The following is a 19,188-nucleotide window of genomic DNA, read 5'->3' as shown; positions in this document are numbered from 1 at the left end:
TTTGACTGTAAGATGATAGGCTTGCTATTGTTGCATGTTTCCATTAAGCTCTTAATTAAAAATGTAAGTTCCTTGTATGCATGGATAGTAAGCCATTTTCTGTTCGTCACATCATTTTACAGTTTGGATGCATTTTTTAAAAATGTTTGAGGGTCGGTTAGTCGGCAGCAAATTGACCGACATTTTCATCCCTAATTATATATTGCAATGGCATGGCAGTAATGTTTATCAATAAAACTATTCGAAAACATATCTATATGTAGTGTGATTAGTGACATTTACCATTAAACCCAATACCATTACAAAACACTATACTGTGTGTGTGTTTGGGACTTTTACCATTATTAAAGACCATAATATTGAAACCATTAGAACTACTGTAGCCTAATGGCTTGCTTTTTCGCCAGGAATGGTCTAACTAATCCAGAACTTTTTTGAAAGGAATAAACCACACACAGATGGGCCGTTTCCTGGAGACAAAGTTTAAAAGAAAATGTTGTGATCCATTTTAAACACGAGAGACCAACAAAATGGTTAAAAGGGTGTGGCAGTAGCTGGAACAGAGGCATTTAGTGGGCAAAACCTGGTACTTAACATTCATTTATGGTAAATAATGCAATCAACTTCAATGGCAAATTTCTCTGAACAGGGGGGAAGAAATGTCACCAGACGCAGAGGGAATACATTTCATAGGATGAAGAAGCAATACTCCAAGCCTCCATACTACTTGTCAGACAGAGAACGGTTACAGTATACTGGTTGTTGGGTTGGGGTATCCGTGGGAGGCCTTTGATCATTTTATTGGATTCCTCATATCTTACTCATTGTTAGGAAGAATTATGGTCCAAATCGGATGTTAGGTACTATATTTATTGAACATTATATGAATCCTATAAATTAAAAAAGGGCTAATTTGGGTGCAATCAATTAGCTTAATTTCTCAGATCAAATTACATTTAAACAAAATAATGTTTCAGGAATGTTAATCTTATCTCTTTCTAACTACAGAAACTATTTCAGAACAATCTGAGATGGGTGTCGAAATCCTCTGTGTTTTTTGAGGTGCAACGACCCTTGGGGGACTATATACAGTGCCTTCGGAAAGTATTCATAACCCTTGACTTATTCCACATTTTGTTGTGTTACAGCCCAAATTCAAAATGGATTAAATATATTTTCTCACCCATCTACACACAATAACCCCATAATGACAAAGTGAAAACATGTTTTTAGAAATGTTTGCAAATGTATTGATAATGAAATACACAAATATCTCATTTACATAAGTATTCACACCCCTGAGTCAATACTTTGTAGAAGCACCTTTGGCAGCGATTATAGCTTTCTAGGTAAGTCTCTAAGAGCTTTCCACACCTGGATTGTGCAATATTTGCCCATTATTCTTACAAAAATTATTCAAGCTCTTTCAAATCAGTTGTTGATCATTGCTAGACAACCATTTTCAGGTTTTGACAGATTTTCAAGTAGATTTAAGTCAAAACTGTAACTCGGACACTCAGGAACATTCACTGTCATCTTGGTAAGCAACTCCAGTATAGATTTAGCCTTGTGTTTTAGGTTATTGTCCTGCTGAAAGGTGAATTAATCTTCCAGTGTCTGGTGGAAAGCAGACTGAACCAGGTTTTCCTCTAGGATTTTGCTTCATTCCATTTCTTTTCAACCTGAAAAACTCCCCAGTCCTTAACGATTACAAGCATACCCATAACATGATGCATCCACCACTATGCATGAAAATATGGAGAGTGGTACTCAGTAATGTGTTGTATTGGATTTACCCCAAACATAACACTTTGTATTCAGGACAAAAAGTAAATTGCATTGCCACATTTTTTTGCAGTATTACTTTAGCGCCAAGTCGCATGTTTTGGAATGTTTTTTATTCTGTACAGGCTTCTTTCTTTTCACTCTGTCAATTAGGTTAGTATTGTGGAGTAACTACAATGATGTTGATCCATCCTCAATTTTCTTCTATCACAGCCATTAAACTCTTTAACTGTTTTAAAATCACCATTGGCCTCACGGTGAAATCCCTGAGCGGTTTCCTTCCTCTTCGGCAACGGAGTTAGGAAGGACGCCTGTATGTTTGTAGTGACTGGGTGTATGGATACACCATCCAAAGTGTAATTAATAACTTCACCATGCTCAAAGGGATATTCAATGTCTGGTTTTTACATTTTTTTACCCATCTACCAATAGGTGCCCTTCTTTGCGAGGCATTGGTAAACCTCCCTGGTCTTTGTGGTTGAATCTGTGTTTGAAATTCCCTGCTCGACTGAGGGACCTTACAGAAACTTGTATGTGTGGGGTACAGAGATGAGGTAGTCATTAAAAAATCTTGTTAAACACTATTATTGCACACAGAGTGAGTCCATGCAACTGACTTGTTAAGCACATTTTTACTCCTGAACTTATTTATGCTAGCCATAACAAAGGGGTTGAATACTGTACATATTGGCTCAAGACATTTCAGCTGTTCATTTTTATTTTAATTTGTAAACATTTCTAAAAATATAATTCCACTTTGACATTATAGGGTATTGTGTTTAGGCAAGTGACAAAACATCTCAATTTAATCCATTTTAAATTCAGACTAACATAACAAAATGTGGAATAAGTCAAGGAGTATGAATACTTTCTGAAGGCAAAGTGCTTTAATTTCTAAAGGGTAAAAACAGATGTATATGAAAATACCCTCAAATAAAATATGATATTCTGTACTGTCGCCTAATATGAATATCTCAAATCTAAAATGCTGTACAGTGCCTTTAGAGAGTATTCATACCCCTTGACTTATTCCACATTATGTTGTGTTACAGCCTGAATTCAAAATGTATTACATATATATTTGTTTACCCATACACACACACACACACACACACACACACAATAACCCATAAAGACAAAGTGAAAACATGTTTTTAGAAATGTAAGCAAATTTATTGAAAATGAAATACAGAAATCTAATTTACATAAGTATTCACACCCCTTTGCTATGACACTACAAATTGGGCTCAAGTGGATCCAATTTCCGTTGATCATCCTTGATATGTCACTACAACATGATTGGAGTCCACCTGTGGCCAATTCAATTGTCTGGACATGATTTAGAAAGAAACACACCTGTCTATAAAAGCTCCCACAGTTGACAGTGCATGTCAGAGCAGAAACGACCATGAAGTCCAAGGAACTGTCCGTAGATCTCAGAGAATTGTGATGAAGCATTTACAGTGCATTCGGAAAGTAGACCTTGACTTTTTCCACATTTTGTTACGTTACAGCCTTATTCTAAAATTGATTAAATTGTTTTTTCCCTCATCAATCTACACACAATACCCCATAATGACAAAGCAAAAACAGGTTTAGACATTTTTGCAAATGTATAAAATAAAATAAACTGAAATCTCACATTGACATTATTATTCAGACCCTTTACTCAGTACTTTGTTGCAGCACCTTTGGCAGTGATTACAGCCTTGAGTCTTCTTGGGTATGACGCTACAAGCTTGGAACACCTGTATTTGGGGAGTTTCTCCCATTCCTCTCTGCAGATCCTCTCTAGCTCTGTCAGGTTGGATGGGGAATGTTGCTGCACAGCTATTTTCAGGTCTCTCCAGAGATGTTCGACTGGGTTCAAGTCCGGACTCTGGCTGAGCCACTCAATGACATTCAGAGACTTGTCCAGAAGCCACTCCTGTGTTGTCTTGGCTGTGTTCTTATGGTTGTTGTCCTGTTGGAAGGTGAACCTTTGCCCCAGTCTGAGATCCTGGGTGCTCTGGAGCAGGTTTTCATCAAGGATCTCTCTGTACTTTGCGCCATTCAACTTTCCCTTGATCCTGACTAGTCTCCCAGTCCCTGCCACTGAAATATATCCCCACAGCATGATGCTGCCACCACCATACTTTACCGTAGGGATGGTGCCAGGTTTCCTCCAGACGTGATGCTTGGCATTCAGGCCAAAGAGTTAAATCTTGGTTTCATCAGACCAGATAATCTTGTCCTTTAGGTGCCTTTTGGCATACTCCAAGCGGGCTGTCATGTGCCTTTTACTGAGGAGTGGCTTCTGTCTGGCCACTCTACCATAAAGGCCTGATTGGTGGAGTGCTGCAGAGATGGTTGTCCTTCTGAAAGTTTCTCCCATCTCCACAGAGGAACTCAAGAGCTCTGTCAGAGTGACCATAGGGTTCTGGGTCACCTCCCTGACCAAGGCCTTTCTCCCCCGATTGCTCAGTTTGGCCGGGCGGCCAGCTCTAGGAAGAGTCTCGGTGGTTCCAAACTTTTTCCATTTAAGAATGATGGAGGCCACTGTGTTCTCTGGGACCTTCAATGCTGAAGAAATGTGCCTCGACACAGTCCGGTCTCGGAGCTCTACGGACAATTCCTTCGACCTCATGGCTTGGTTTTTGCTCTGACATGCACGGTCAACTGTGGGTCCTTATATAGACAGGTGTGTGCCTTTCCAAATCATGTCCAATCAATTGAATTTACCACAGTTGGACTCCAATCAAGTTGTAGAAACATCTCAAGGATGATCAATGGAGCAGGATGCACCTGAGCTCAATTTTGAGTCGCATAGCAAAGGGTCTGAATCCCTATGTAAATAAGGTATCTGTTGTTGTTTTTTAAATACATTTGCAAAAACTTTTCGCTTTGTCATTATGGGGTATTGTGTGTAGATTACTGAGGATTTTTATTTATTCAATCCATTTTAGAATAAGGTTGTAACGTAACAAAATGTGGAAAAAGTGAAGGGGGTCTGAATACTTTCCGATGGCACTGTACTGTATCTGGGGAAGGGTCTAAAACAATTTCTAGAGTGTTGGAAGTTTCCAAGAGCACAGTGGTCTCCATCATTGGGAAATTAAAAAAAATATGGAACAACCCAGAGTCTACCTAGAGCTGGCCGTCCGACCAAACTGAGCAACCGGGCATGAAGGACCTTGGTCAGGGAGGTGACCAAGAACCCAATGACGACTCTGACAGAACTACAGAGTTAATTGGCTGAGATAGGAGAACCTGCCAGGAGGACTACAGTCTCTAAAGCACTTCACCAATCAGGGCTTCATGGGACTGTAGAACTGCTTTTACTTCTTGATTCCCTGCTATGTGTACACAATATTCAGTTAGGCTGCAGTAAGGTCTTTCCTGCGGAGTTATTTTAATGTATAAAGATCTTTATTTAGCAGGGGTTTAGATTAGTTGAGATTAATGTATTCGTCATACATTTTAAATATTTCTGGTCATACATCAGTAAACAAAGTTATACAGTATAGAAAATACATACAGTAGAGCAGGGTTCTTCAATTCCGGTCCTGGAGGGCCGAAACACTTCTGTTTTTTATTTCTACCTGGTAGTTAATTGCACTCACCTGGTGTCCTAGTGTGAATTAGCCCCTGATTAGAAGGAGAGGATGAAAAACAGAGGTGTTTCGGCCCTCCAGGACCGGAATTGAAGAACCCTGCAGTAGAGCATGCATACAAACATTTAATGGAGCCTACTTCTACTCAGACATGGGTTCATACTTGCCAGATGGGCGGGGTTTGCAGTTTTGGGACTTTTCTATTGATTTATTAAGTCAGGCGAGCTCAAACAAGCACAAATAAAGTATTTGAAACCCAGGTATGCGACTACTACAGTTTACCTGGTCGTCGGCGATGGCCTTGGCGAAGCGGGCACAGTCAAGTTGCAGGTAAATGTCAGTAAGCTGGTCTAGGAGCTTCTTGGGCTCAAAACCGTACTTCTCTGGATTCTCCACCTTCAGGTCCCGGCACTTGGGCCCGCACAGCTGCTGGAGGTTAAAGTTCAGCATGGCCGCCAGACGAGGCCCCAACTCCTGGAACGCACAAAGCAGGAAGTTCAGTCACCAGGAAAAATATTTATTGTGTATCTACGTCCATGAATAGGAATGGTTTAAGGTTATTATTGAAGTAGGCTTTAAACAGTACAGGGCTTGACTTACAGGTAAATTTGCCAGTGGCACACCGGGCCAGTACCAAGTGAAAACTACTGGCCCGGGCCAAGATCACAGGAAAGCAAGTTACAGCGCCTTCAAAGACTTATTCCACATTTAGTTTTGTTACAGCCTGAATTCAAAATTGCAGAAATATTTATTTTTTTCCTAACCCATCTACACACAATACCCCATAATAACAAAGTGAAAACATGTTTCATTAATGTATTGAAAATGAAATACAGAAATCTCATTTACGTAAGTATTCACAACCCTGAGTTGTGTTAGAATCAATCACCTTTGGCAGCAATTACAGCTGTGAGTCTTTCTGGGCAAGTCTCTAAGAGCTTTGCACACCTGGATTGTACAATATTTGACATTCTTTTAAAAATTCTTCAAGTTCTGTCAAGTTGGTTGTTGATCATTGCTAGACAGCCATTTTCAAGTCTTGCTGTAGATTTTCAAGCCGATTTAAGTCAAAACTATAACTAGACCACTCAGGAACATTCAATGTCATTTTGGTGAGGAACTCCAGTGTAGATTAGATTATTGTCCTGCTGAAAGGTGAATTTGAAAGCTTGATTAACTGGCCGGTGAGCTCGGCAGATGTTGTCGAGCCCTGCAGTAATATGTTTTCACAGTGCCATCTGTCCCATGTATTTTGTGCTGCAGCACAGCAATGTTATATTGTTGGGAGAAAAACAAAAAGGAGATGATTAACACCACTTAGTAAACGAAAAATGTAGAAAAATGAATGTTACGCCTTACTTTTCCCATCACGGCACTCTTGAAGAAAAGGGATGAAGGCACATACCAAGCCGAAACACATTGGCGTTTGTTTTTCAGGTTTTTTTTATTTTTCTACCGTAATGCCAAGACAATAAACGCTTTTTAAATCAATAAATTATTCCCTGCTTTTCTTCAAGAGTGCCTTGATGGGGAAAAGTAAACCGCACAATACATTTTTCTACATTTTCCGTTTACTAAGTGGTGGCCATCATCCCCTTTGTTTTTCTGCCAGTCATAGGCTACCCTTTTCAAAGAGGCCTTAAAATGTTTTATCCATTTGAGCGCACCAGCACATAGTTTTTTCTTCTGAATGTTCTATTGTTGTTGTTGGCTGCTGTGTGTGGCTATGTTGACAGCCAGTAAAAGTAATGTTAACCTCATCTTTGTCAAATACAACATTTGTAAACGGGGTGTTCTAACGCCCATCTCTCCCTTTGTAACCTGGAAACAGAGCATGATTCAAATGTGTATTTTTTCCTGGTCAGAGTGGTACTCACGGGCCGGAGGAAGGGCTTCTGGACCTGCTTGGTGAGGATGTGGAACATGTCGACCGTCTCTGTAGCCAGGGCCAGGTAGGAGCGCGACACCCGCTCATCCTGGGTCAACTGGGACTGGCGGCTCTGCTGCTGCTCCTGAGGGAGAAAGAGAGAAACACTCAGTGTTTCAGTCTTAACGCACTACAAAGGTGCTTCGTAACACATTCATAAGCACTTCACAACACGTTTGTTTTTTTCCCCAGGAATTCCGTACTGACCCTGGGAAGTTGATCCCACTGCTCCTTGTTTTTAACCTCCTCCTGGACCTCATGGATGCGCTTCAGGGACTCCAGGCTCTCGTCCAGCAGGAAGGTGGTGTCGTTGATCAGCATGTTGATGTAACGCACAAACTGCTTCCCGGAGCTACAGGGGAACAAACAGATGTATTGATTGACTGGGAGGCCTTTGGAAGCCAGTGGAAGCCACACAGAAAATTCACTATGAGTCTGAACTAGTTCTGAGTACATTTTACACGCAGCATACAGCATGACCGGACAGTGGCCACCTATTTAGACCAGGCTGTCACCATAATAGTAATTGTCATAAGATAAATACTAAGCTTTGATTCTAGCCCACTTACTTGAACTCTTCCAGGAAAGTGCCGTGGTGGCCCATGTTCTGCCAGAGGCTCTTGAAAATGGTGCTGATGTGGTAGCGGATGGTGAACTTGTCGTAGAACTCGCTGGTGGCACCGGTGTGCTCCACGTCTGTGGAAGGGAAGAGACACTCAAGAGTCAGTTGCCTGTGAGAATCAGTCCACTTGACTTCACTCTAATAGCATTTTCGAGCCAAGCCGAGCTGTACTACACATCCACTATAGTTGATGAAACCAAGACCAAGAAAATATCCAAGCCAGCACAGTACAGTTTATGTTGCCGCAGCAACTGAACCCCCCTGCACCAAGTGGTCTTACCAGTGTAGAACTTCATGAGGGCTGGGACCAACAGTTTGACGGACAGGGGGTGGTTCTCCATCATCTCAGAGAAGCGCTGGGTGCGCGGCTGCACGGCCGGGTTGGTGACAAACAGCACCTCCACCAGCTTGGCGATCAGGTAGGGGTTCCGGATGTAGTTCTGACTGCAGATGAACACCACCAGGAAGGTGACAATATCCTGGACGCAGGGCTCATACAGAACCTGAGGGGAATACCTGGCAGGGGATAGAAAATGGATGCTGACTGTCAGTCAAAAGCCATTTCTCAGAAGACGCATTATTTTACCTTTTATTTTTTTAAGGTAATTTCTATATGACCCCCATTCAAACATCCCCTTATTTAAAAATGTTCTGCAGGTATACCCTCGTTTATACATAATGTGTAACCAGCAATTTGGGAGGGGTGTTGTTAAACCCAATTCATCTTTCTTTGATTCCTCGCTTCCTCTCTGCTCACCACCTCCTCATAACGCATTGGAGGAGAAGGTCTGGGTGGAGGGACCTTTGAATTTCTCCTGCAATACTGTTTGAGAAGGTGCAGAGAGAGGATGCGAGGAAACGAGGGGAGACTAATTGAGAAAAAGTCAAACATTTACATTTTAGTCATTTAGCAGACGCTCTTATCCAGAGCGACTTACAGTTAGTGAGTGCATACATTTTCATACTGGCCCCCCGTGGGAATCGAACCCACAACCCTGGCGTTGCAAGCGCCATGCTCTACCAACTGAGCTACAGGAGGCCTTTAACAGAGACTTGTCCAGGGAGGAAGAGGAGGATGTCCCCCTCATGTATTTATTAATACAAGGAGAGAGAACGTCCGCTGCATGTCAGGGCCAGGCGTTTCTCTGGTCGGGTCACATGGTTAGGAAATCCTCCTGGCCCTACTCATATCACATCCCTTTGAAGATACCATTTTAGTACACAATTCTCCAATACATTTATAAAAGATGGACTGAAACATTTGCTTCATGTAAAACAGGGTAAATTGACAAGATCACTCTGGTGGTCTGTGGTATTTGTCTGGCCCTGCACTATGTAATAATTATGACCATCGATCAGTCGACTTACTGCACAACAAAAAGCAGGAACTCTGCCACATCTTCAATGTAAAACTCCGGCAAAGCAGCAAAGCTTTTGGGGATCTCCGGATTCAACGGTAGAGTCATGCTACAAAAAGGGAAAGAAGGAATATAAGGGAGCATTTTTGACCCTCTTAATGCAAGTCACACATCACAAACAATACAAACAATATTGTGGCCCTGGTGGCACAAAATAATCAAGGGTCTGACTGCACAGAGATGCTTGGGACATTTCTCACAACAGGGGACCAGCGTGTGTGTGTTTCATGGGAAGGGGGTGTATCTGCGCTCCATCAGCTAGGACTTGACATTGGTTAATAACATTTCCCCATTCTTGCATACCTTCTCAAACAGCTGCAACTGTATATGCATTCGCAGATCAAGTCTTTTCTTGAGTTGGGCTCAGGGATGGAACAACTGTTGAACATTTGAGCTTGTGGTTGTTCGTGGGGTAAGGGTGGGGAGTGTGTATGAGTGTGTGTGTATGAATGTTTCCCAAATCTGTTGCTATGGGGTAATGATGAAAGGGACAATATAGTAATGGCAATCCTGGTTATAGGTAACAATCCTTCCAATGAACTGCCTACATTATTAAGCATATTGTTCGTTAATCTGGGATTTTTTTTAGATATGCAAAAAATATAGATTTTTTTAAATAACTGTAATATAATCGAGGTGAGGGCGTTGGAAATGCTTTTGGCGGTTGATCTGCTTCTGTTCTGTGGGTGGGACTGTGCTCTTTTTAAAGGATGGATCCCAATCTCTCAAAGGCCCTAGGATCCAGTGGGACAGGGGTGGTCTGCCAGTCACTTGGACGACAACTCAACTTTGGATGGGGGGAGGTTTTAGCGGGTGGAATAGTGGAGAACAATTGGAGGTTTACTTAGTAGCAGTGCAAATATCATGGTACAGCTATATGGACACTCAATCATTATGGTACTTTTTAATGGTAAGTTAACAAACATATATTATGATATATAGAATTCAAAGTTGTATCTTATTATAGTAAATGGTGAAATAAGTATAGCCAGTTATAATTGTAATGGCTTAGCAGATAATAAGAAAATACTATCAGTATTTACCTGGTTAAAAGAGGAATATCATATCTATTGTTTACAGGAAAGGGGGGGGCAAATATACTTCTCCCATGGGCAAAGAAACTCAAAAGGGGTGATGATATTAATTTTCATTTTGATCCGAATGTGCAAATTGTCCAAACAGATCCGCAAGGTAGATGGATTATTTTTGGACCATAAACAGATTTGGCTCATTAATGTATACGGTTAAAATAATGATAAGCCACGCTTCTTTGAAAATATAATAATTTATCAAGCCTACAAGCAATACAAGACTCTATTATTATGGTGGGAGATTATAATACCTCAATGGATCGTAAAGAAAATCACACTACGAACTATCACCCTCATGCACTTCAGGAAATCACGAATATCATGGATATATTGGAACTTGTGGATATATGGAGGCTTAAATATTCTGACCTAGTGAGATATACATGGCGGAGGCTCAATCAAGATAGTCGTCATGACAACTTTCTTATGTCATTCTCACTGCCACCAAAAGTAAAGAAAAGTGTTGATAGGGGACAGAATGCGGTCGGACCATCAAACATTATTCTAAGAGAATTCCCACGTGGGCGAGGATATTGGAAATTTAATCAAAGCCTATTGGATGATAACTTGTTTTTAACGAGGACAGAAGATTTTATAACTGACTTTTTCCGACATAACATAGGTACAGCAGATCCCCTTATTGTGTTTAAATGTGCCTTTAGGAGGCCATGCAATTCAATACTCATCTTTAAAACAAAAGCAATTTAGGTCACGAGTGTTCATATTAACAAAATAAATAGTCCTTCTAACAGTACAGATAGATAGCAATAAAAACTGTACCAGATGCACAGAATAAGTTGGAGGAAAAACAAAAACAAATGGAGGAACTTATTCAAGAAGGATCAAGTGTAATATATTATAAAAATAAAAGCGAACTGTATGGAATATGGGGATAAATTCACCAAATTTTTTTTTTTAAATCTTCAACATAGAAATGCTACCAAAAAGTGTCAGTCTTGATTCACCAAAATATATTTTGAAAGAGAAAGCAAAGTACTTTAAGCATACAGTGCATTCGGAAAGTATTTAGACCACTTGACTTTTTCCACATTTTGTTACGTTACAGCCTTATTCTAAAATTGATTAAATAGTTTTTTCCCCTCATCAATCTACACACAATACAGCATAATGACAAGGCCTGATTCACACAGTCCCCTCTGAACAGTTGATGTTGAGATGTGTCTGTGACTTCAACTCTGTGAAGCATTTATTTGGGCTGCAATTTCTGACGCTGGTAACTCTAATGAACTTATCCTCTGCAGCATAGGTAACTCTGGGTCTTCCATTCCTGTGGCGGTCCTCATGAGAGCCAGTTTCATCATAGCGCTTGATGGTTTTTGCAACTGCACTTGAAGAAACTTTCAAAGTTCTTGACATTTTCCGTATTGACTGGCCTTCATGTCTTAAAGTAATGATGGACTGTCGTTTCTCTTTGCTTATTTGAGCTGTTCTTGCCATAATATGGACTTGGTCTTTTACCAAATAGGGCTATCTTCTGTATACCCCCACCTTGTCACAACACAACTGATTGACTCAAACGCATTAAGGAGGAAACAAATTCCACAAATTAACTTTTAAGAAGGCACACCTTTTAATTGAAATGCATTCCAGGTGACTACCTCATGAAGCTGGTTGAGAGAATTCCAAGTGTGCAAAGCTGTAATATATTTTTATATGTTTAACACTTTTTGGGTTACTACATGATTCCATATGTGTTCTCATAGTTTTGATGTCTTCACTTTTATTCTACAATGTAACAAATTGTAAAAAATAAAGAAAAACCCTTGAATGAGTAGGTGTGTCAACTTTTGACTATTAGTATATATACACACACATATACACATATATATATATATATATATATATATATACATACATATATATATATATATATATACATGTATATATATATATATATATATATATACATACATATATATATATATATATACATACATACATACATACATACAGTGGGGAGAACAAGTATTTGATACACTGCCGATTTTGCAGGTTTTCCTAGTTACAAAGCATGTAGAGGTCTGTAATTTTTATCATAGGTACACTTCAACTGTGAGAGACGGAATCTAAAACAAAAATCCAGAAAATCACATTGTATGATTTTTAAGTAATTAATTTGCATTTTATTGCATGACATAAGTATTTGATCACCTACCAACCAGTAAGAATTCTGGCTCTCACCAGACCTGTTTGTTTTTCTTTAAGAAGCCCTCCTGTTCTCCACTCATTACCTGTATTAACTGCACCTGTTTGAACTTGTTACCTGTATAAAAAGACACCTGGCCACACACTCAATCAAACAGACTCCAACCTCTCCACAATGGCCAAGACCAGAGAGCTGTGTAAGGACATCAGGGATAAAATTGTAGACCTGCACAAGGCTGGGATGGGCTACAGGACAATAGGCAAGCAGCTTGGTGAGAAGGCAACAACTGTTGGCGCAATTATTAGAAAATGGAAGAAGTTCAAGATGACGGTCAATCACCCTCGGTCTGGGGCTCCATGCAAGATCTCACCTCGTGGGGCATCAATGATCATGAGGAAGGTGAGGGATCAGCCCAGAACTACACGGCAGGACCTGGTCAATGACCTGAAGAGAGCTGGGACCACAGTCTCAAAGGAAACCATTAGTAAAACACACTACGCCGTCATGGATTAAAATCCTGCAGCGCACGCAAGGTCCCCCTGCTCAAGCCAGCGCATGTCCAGGCCCGTCTGAAGTTTGCCAATGACCATCTGGATGATCCAGAGGAGGAATGGGAGAAGGTCATGTGGTCTGATGAGACAAAAATAGAGCTTTTTGGTCTAAACTCCACTCGCCGTGTTTGGAGGAAGAAGAAGGATGAGTACAACCCCAAAAACACCATCCCAACCGTGAAGCATGGAGGTGGAAACATCATTCTTTGGGGATGCTTTTCTGCAAAGGGGACAGGACGACTGCACCGTATTGAGGGGAGGATGGATGGGGCCATGTATCGCGAGATCTTGGCCAACAACCTCCTTCCCTCAGTAAGAGCATTGAAGATGGGTCGTGGCTGGGTCTTCCAGCATGACAACGACCCGAAACACACCGCCAGGGCAACTAAGGAGTGGCTCCGTAAGAAGCATCTCAAGGTCCTCGAGTGGCCTAGCCAGTCTCCAGACCTGAACCCAATAGAAAATCTTTGGAGGGAGCTGAAAGTCCATATTGCCCAGCGACAGCCCCGAAACCTGAAGGATCTGGAGAAGGTCTGTATGGAGGAGTGGGCCAAAATCCCTGCTGCAGTGTGTGCAAACCTGGTCAAGACCTACAGGAAACGTATGATCTCTGTAATTGCAAACAAAGGTTTCTGTACCAAATATTAAGTTCTACTTTTCTGATGTATCAAATACTTATGTCATGCAATAAAATGCAAATGAATTACAGACCTCTACATGCTTTGTAAGTAGGAAAACCTGCAAAATCAGCAGTGTATCAAATACTTGTTCTCCCCACTGTACACACACATATATATATATATATATATATATATATATATATATATATATGTGTGTGTGTGTGTGTGTGTGTGTATATATACACATTGGGATGATGCAGACAATTACGTTGATGGAAGCCACAATCTATCTGCAATATTAAAGCAGATCAATCAAAAAAGAAAAGAAAAAAAAACTATACAAACTAACAAAGATGAGAAGATGATTCTAATATAAAAAATAAACATCTTAGAATTTTTAGGTTAATAAGAATGGTGCATCCCTCACTTAGTTCAATCACGACATTTCGTTTCTCCAGATAGCCTACTTTACTTCATAATATAACCTTATATTACAGCATTAAAACAGTTCCGATTGTGGCATAGTAACTTACTGTGGGTAGGCAGGATCCACCATGCGTAGGATGAGCTGAATGACCATACTGTAGAACTGCAGACATCTGCGTAACACGTTCTCGTCCAGAAGACCCGCATCAGCACAGGCTTTGGAGCGTACCAGTTTCTGTCAGGTCCAAAGATCACAAGATAGCGGGTTTCTACTGAATATTGTCCTTCACTCATGTTGTGACGAGTTAAAATGTTTAATTTTCCTGTCCGCAACACTAAATTTCACGATAAAACATGTATGAAACTACACAAAATGGAAGAACATTTGGAAACAAACTATGACGCACTGGAGAAATGTTGCTTTTTCTACTGTTTTTACACTTCAAATTTACCAAAGATTTATCACGTTTGACAAGCAGAACACGAGCAGATGGGAGAGTGGGTAAAGTTCCATAAGGCTGAAAACTGAGGGGAAAAATAACAGAAACGGTGTTAACGAACCTTGAGTTGGGTTTTGCATCTCTTCAGCATCTCTCTGTGTCGGCTGGCCAGCGGAGAGTCCTTCCACTGGCTCTCACTATTCTTCAGCTCCTCCACTGTCCTGCCACATCAAACACAACAGGGTCATCTTCAATATGGCACACCATAGCAAAACATTTAGAAACTGGTAACGAAAACAAGCCTTTCTTATTGGACAACTTCAGCTTATCCCTCCCTGTTTCTTTCAATTTTCTTAACGTTTGGCGCTTGTGTGTGTTTCTGTGTGCGGCTGTTTGTGTGTGTGTGTGTACACCTGTTGAGCTCGCGGATGGCTCTCAGCCTGCGGATGTAGCGTCGGCAGCCCGGTAGGATGGACAGGTGGTGGGTGTGCAACGTCAGAAAGAAACACTCTGTGGGGAACTTGGGATCATATAACTTGGAGGGGTCATCTTCTGTCAATAAAAACAATGTGGACAACAATTAGGACAATTTTAGGTAGGTGAATGGCACATCCAGTTAGTCAATTTTGCAGGTAATAATAATTACAAGAAATGCCAATTAGCAGACACTTTATCCAAAGCGACCTACAGTCATGAGTGCATACATTTACATGGCATATATATGATATAGGAAGACATTTTACTCTTCTTAACCCTCCCGTTGTCCTAGGGTCAAAATGACCCGCCACTGTGTTGAACCAACTTTATTAAATTTTTATATTTTTGGGATCATTTGTGAGAAGGAGGCAGTGAGACTTTAAAGAAAGTATCACTGCCTCCTTCTCACAAATGATCCAAAAAATATAAAAATTAAATAAAGTTGGTTCAACACAGTGGCGGGTCATTTTGACCCTAGGACAACGGGAGGGTTAAAGGAACAATATGTAGAAATCGCTCCACCATTGCCTGTTCGCTAAAATTGGAAAATGTTCAGAAAATTCAGTTTGTGACAAAACAAGCACCATCTAGATCGCTGTGAAATGTATTTTCAATAACAAAAAATGTAACTTTCTCCAGCCTCCAGCTAGTAGCCTAGTGTGAGCTTGTTTGAATGGCCATTAACATTACGGTAGATAGTTTGCCAGCTTGTTAATGAAGTTGCACAGCGCCAAAGTTTTGGGACTGTTCTCAGAAATCAGCACGTACACTATATATACAAAAGTATGTGGACACCCCTTCAAATTAGTGGATTCGGTTATTTCAGCCACACCTGTTGCTGACAGGTGTAAAAAATAATAAAGAAAAAAAAGAGCACAAAGCCATGCAATCTCCATCGACAAACATTGGCAGTAGAGTGGCCTTACTGAAGAGCTCAGTGACTTTCAACATGGCACCGTCATAGGATGCCACCAGTTCGTCAAATTTCTGCCCTGCTAGAGCTACCCTGGTAAGTGCTGTTATTGTGAAGTGGAAACATCTAGGAGCAACAACGGCTCAGCCGCAAAATGGTAAGCCACACAAGCTCACAGAATGGGATCACCGAGTGCTGAAGCGTTAAAAAATTGTCTGTCCTCGGTTGAAACACTCAATATCGAGTTCCAAACTGCCTCTGGAAGCAATGTCAGCACAAGAACGGTTCATCGGGAGCTTCATGAAATGGGTTTCCATGGCCAAGCACCCGCACACAAGCCTAAGATCACCATGCGCAATGCCAAGCATCGGCTGGAGTGGTGTAAAGCTTGCTGCCATTGGACTCTGGAGCAGTAGAAACGCGTTCTCTGGAGTGGTGAATCACGCTGCACCATCTGGCAGTCCAACAGACAAATCTGGGTTTGGCGGATGCCAGGAGAACACTACCTGCCCCAATGCATAGTGCTAACTGTAAAGTTAGGTTGAGGAGGAATAATGGTCTGGGGCTGTTTTCATGGTTCAGGCTAGGCCCCTTAGTTCCAGTGAAGGGAAACCTTAACACTACAGCATACAATGACATTCTAGACGATTCTGTGCTTCCAACTTTGTGGCCAAAGTTTGGGGAAGGCCCTTTCCTGTTTCAGCACGACAATGCCCCTGTGCACAAAGCGAGGTCCATGCAGAAATAGTTTGTCGAGATCAGTGTGGAAGAACTTGACTGGCCTACACCTCAACCCCATCAAACACCTTTGGGTTGAATTGGAATGCCGACTGCGAGCCAGGCCTAATCGCCCAACATCAGTGCCCAACCTTCATTAATGCTCTTGTGGCTGAATGGAAGCAAGTCCCCGCAGCAATGTTCCAACATTTAGTGGAAAGCCTTCCCAGAAGAGTGGAGGCTGTTATAACAGCAAAGGGGGGACCAACTCCATATTATTGCCCATGATTTTGGAATGAGATGTTCGACGAGCAGGTGTCCACATACTTTTGGTCATGTAGTGTGTCTGACTGACAGCTGGCACTTTCATGGCCGCGGGAAATAGGGGTGCCGCGAAACCCCTTGATAAATCCAAATTAAATTGGACAAATTTAGTGAACTAGGTCATTATTACTCTGGTCGTTGTGCTTTTCCACTAAATTTGTGAATTACGCCTTTATTACTCTAGCCGACAGCATTGTATGAGCGAAGAAAAACGTTTTCCTCAACTCCCTAGGGTTACACCCAGAAGTTTAGTCTTCTCAACTTGCTGAATCGCCACATTATTCAATAATAGTTCTAAATTAGGTTTAGCATTGAGCAAGTGATTTTCGTTTTTGAGATATTTAGCACCAGCCTATTGCTAGTGGAGCTCTATGTTAAGGGTGTCAGTTATTTATTTGACTGTTGCAGCCGACGCGTATACTGTTGAGTCGTCAGCGTACATAGACACACAGGCTTTATTCAAGGTCAGTGGAAGGTAATTAGTAAAAACAAAAAACAATGTCCCTAGCCTTCTGCCCTGCGTTACACCACACTCAATTTAATTTGCATGTGAGGCTTCCATTAATCAAAACCCTCTGTGTTCTATTACTGAACAAAAATATAAACTTAACATGTAAAGTGTTGGTCCCATGTTTCTTGAGCTGAAATAAAAGATCCCAGCCACAATCAACAGGCTGATCAACTCTATGTGAAGAAGATGTGTCGCGCTGCATTTCGCAAATGGTGGTCACACAAGATATTGACTGATCCACACCCTACCTTTTTTTTCTAAGGTATCTGTGACCAACAGATGCATATCTGTATTCCCAGTCATGTGAAATCCATAGATTAGGGCCTAATGAATTTATTTCAATTGACTGACTTCCTTATATGAACTGTAACTCAGTAAACATTTTGAAATTGTTGCATGTTGTGTTTATACACTGCTCAAAAAAATAAAGGGAACACTTAAACAACACATCCTAGATCTGAATGAATGAAATAATCTTATTAAATACTTTTTTCTTTACATAGTTGAATGTGCTGACAACAAAATCACAAAAATTATCAATGGAAATCAAATTTATCAACCCATGGAGGTCTGGATTTGGAGTCACACTCAAGATTAAAGTGGAAAACCACACTACAGGCTGATCCAACTTTGATGTAATGTCCTTAAAACAAGTCAAAATGAGGCTCAGTAGTGTGTGTGGCCTCCACGTGCCTGTATGACCTCCCTACAACGCCTGGGCATGCTCCTGATGAGGTGGCGGATGGTCTCCTGAGGGATCTCCTCCCAGACCTGGACTAAAGCATCCGCCAACTCCTGGACAGTCTGTGGTGGATGGAGCGAGACATGATGTCCCAGATGTGCTCAATTGGATTCAGGTCTGGGGAACAGGCGGGCCAGTCCATAGCATCAATGCCTTCCTCTTGCAGGAACTGCTGACACACTCCAGCCACATGAGGTCTAGCATTGTCTTGCATTAGGAGGAACCCAGGGCCAACCGCACCAGCATATGGTCTCACAAGGGGTCTGAGGATCTCATCTCGGTACCTAATGGCAGTCAGGCTACCTCTGGCGAGCACATGGAGGGCTGTGCGGCCCCCCAAAGAAATGCCACCCCACACCATGACTGACCCACCGCCAAACCGGTCATGCTGGAGGATGTTGCAGGCAGCAGAACGTGTGCTCAGTGTGAACCTGCTTTCATCTGTGAAGAGCACAGGGCGCCAGTGGCGAATTTGCCAATCTTGGTGTTCTCTGGCAAATGCCAAACGTCCTGCACGGTGTTGGGCTGTAAGCACAACCCCCATCTGTGGATGTCGGGCCCTCATACCACCCTCATGGAGTCTGTTTCTGACCGTTTGAGCAGACACATGCACATTTGTGGCCTGCTGGAGGTCATTTTGCAGGGCTCTGGCAGTGCTCCTCCTACTCCTCCTTGCACAAAGGTGGTCCTGCTGCTGGGTTGTTGCCCTCCTACGGCCTCCTCCACGTCTCCTGCTGTACTGGCCTGTCTCCTGGTAGCGCCTCCATGCTCTAGACACTACGCTGACAGACACAGCAAACCTTCTCGCCACAGCTCGCATTGATGTGCCATCCTGGATGAGCTGCACTACCTGAGCCACTTGTG

General features: G+C 41.8%; 1 protein-coding gene across 3 annotated transcripts in view; it reads right to left on the bottom strand.

The window, feature by feature from the left end:
* Positions 1 to 19,188, bottom strand: part of LOC311150019 (ubiquitin conjugation factor E4 B-like) — a 96,880-nt gene that overhangs the window by 6,710 nt on the left and 70,982 nt on the right. For 2 of the 3 annotated variants that reach the window (XM_084187259.1, XM_084187260.1), the window contains exons 16-24: positions 15,054 to 15,192; positions 14,762 to 14,861; positions 14,308 to 14,435; positions 9,296 to 9,394; positions 8,208 to 8,443; positions 7,875 to 8,001; positions 7,513 to 7,657; positions 7,256 to 7,390; positions 5,661 to 5,852 (exon numbers count right to left, since the gene is read on the bottom strand). In XM_084187259.1, the coding sequence (XP_084043385.1) occupies positions 5,661 to 5,852; positions 7,256 to 7,390; positions 7,513 to 7,657; positions 7,875 to 8,001; positions 8,208 to 8,443; positions 9,296 to 9,394; positions 14,308 to 14,435; positions 14,762 to 14,861; positions 15,054 to 15,192 (1,301 nt within the window). The remainder of the gene's footprint in view (positions 1 to 5,660; positions 5,853 to 7,255; positions 7,391 to 7,512; positions 7,658 to 7,874; positions 8,002 to 8,207; positions 8,444 to 9,295; positions 9,395 to 14,307; positions 14,436 to 14,761; positions 14,862 to 15,053; positions 15,193 to 19,188) is intronic. The other variant, XM_084187261.1, reaches the window with a different exon arrangement.

Source organism: Coregonus lavaretus (assembly GCF_964263955.1).
Source record: "Coregonus lavaretus genome assembly, chromosome: 22".
NCBI classification, from domain to species: domain Eukaryota; kingdom Metazoa; phylum Chordata; class Actinopteri; order Salmoniformes; family Salmonidae; genus Coregonus; species Coregonus lavaretus.
The sequence above is the reverse complement of the archived record's forward strand: the minus strand, read 5'-3'. Positions and strand labels throughout refer to the sequence as shown.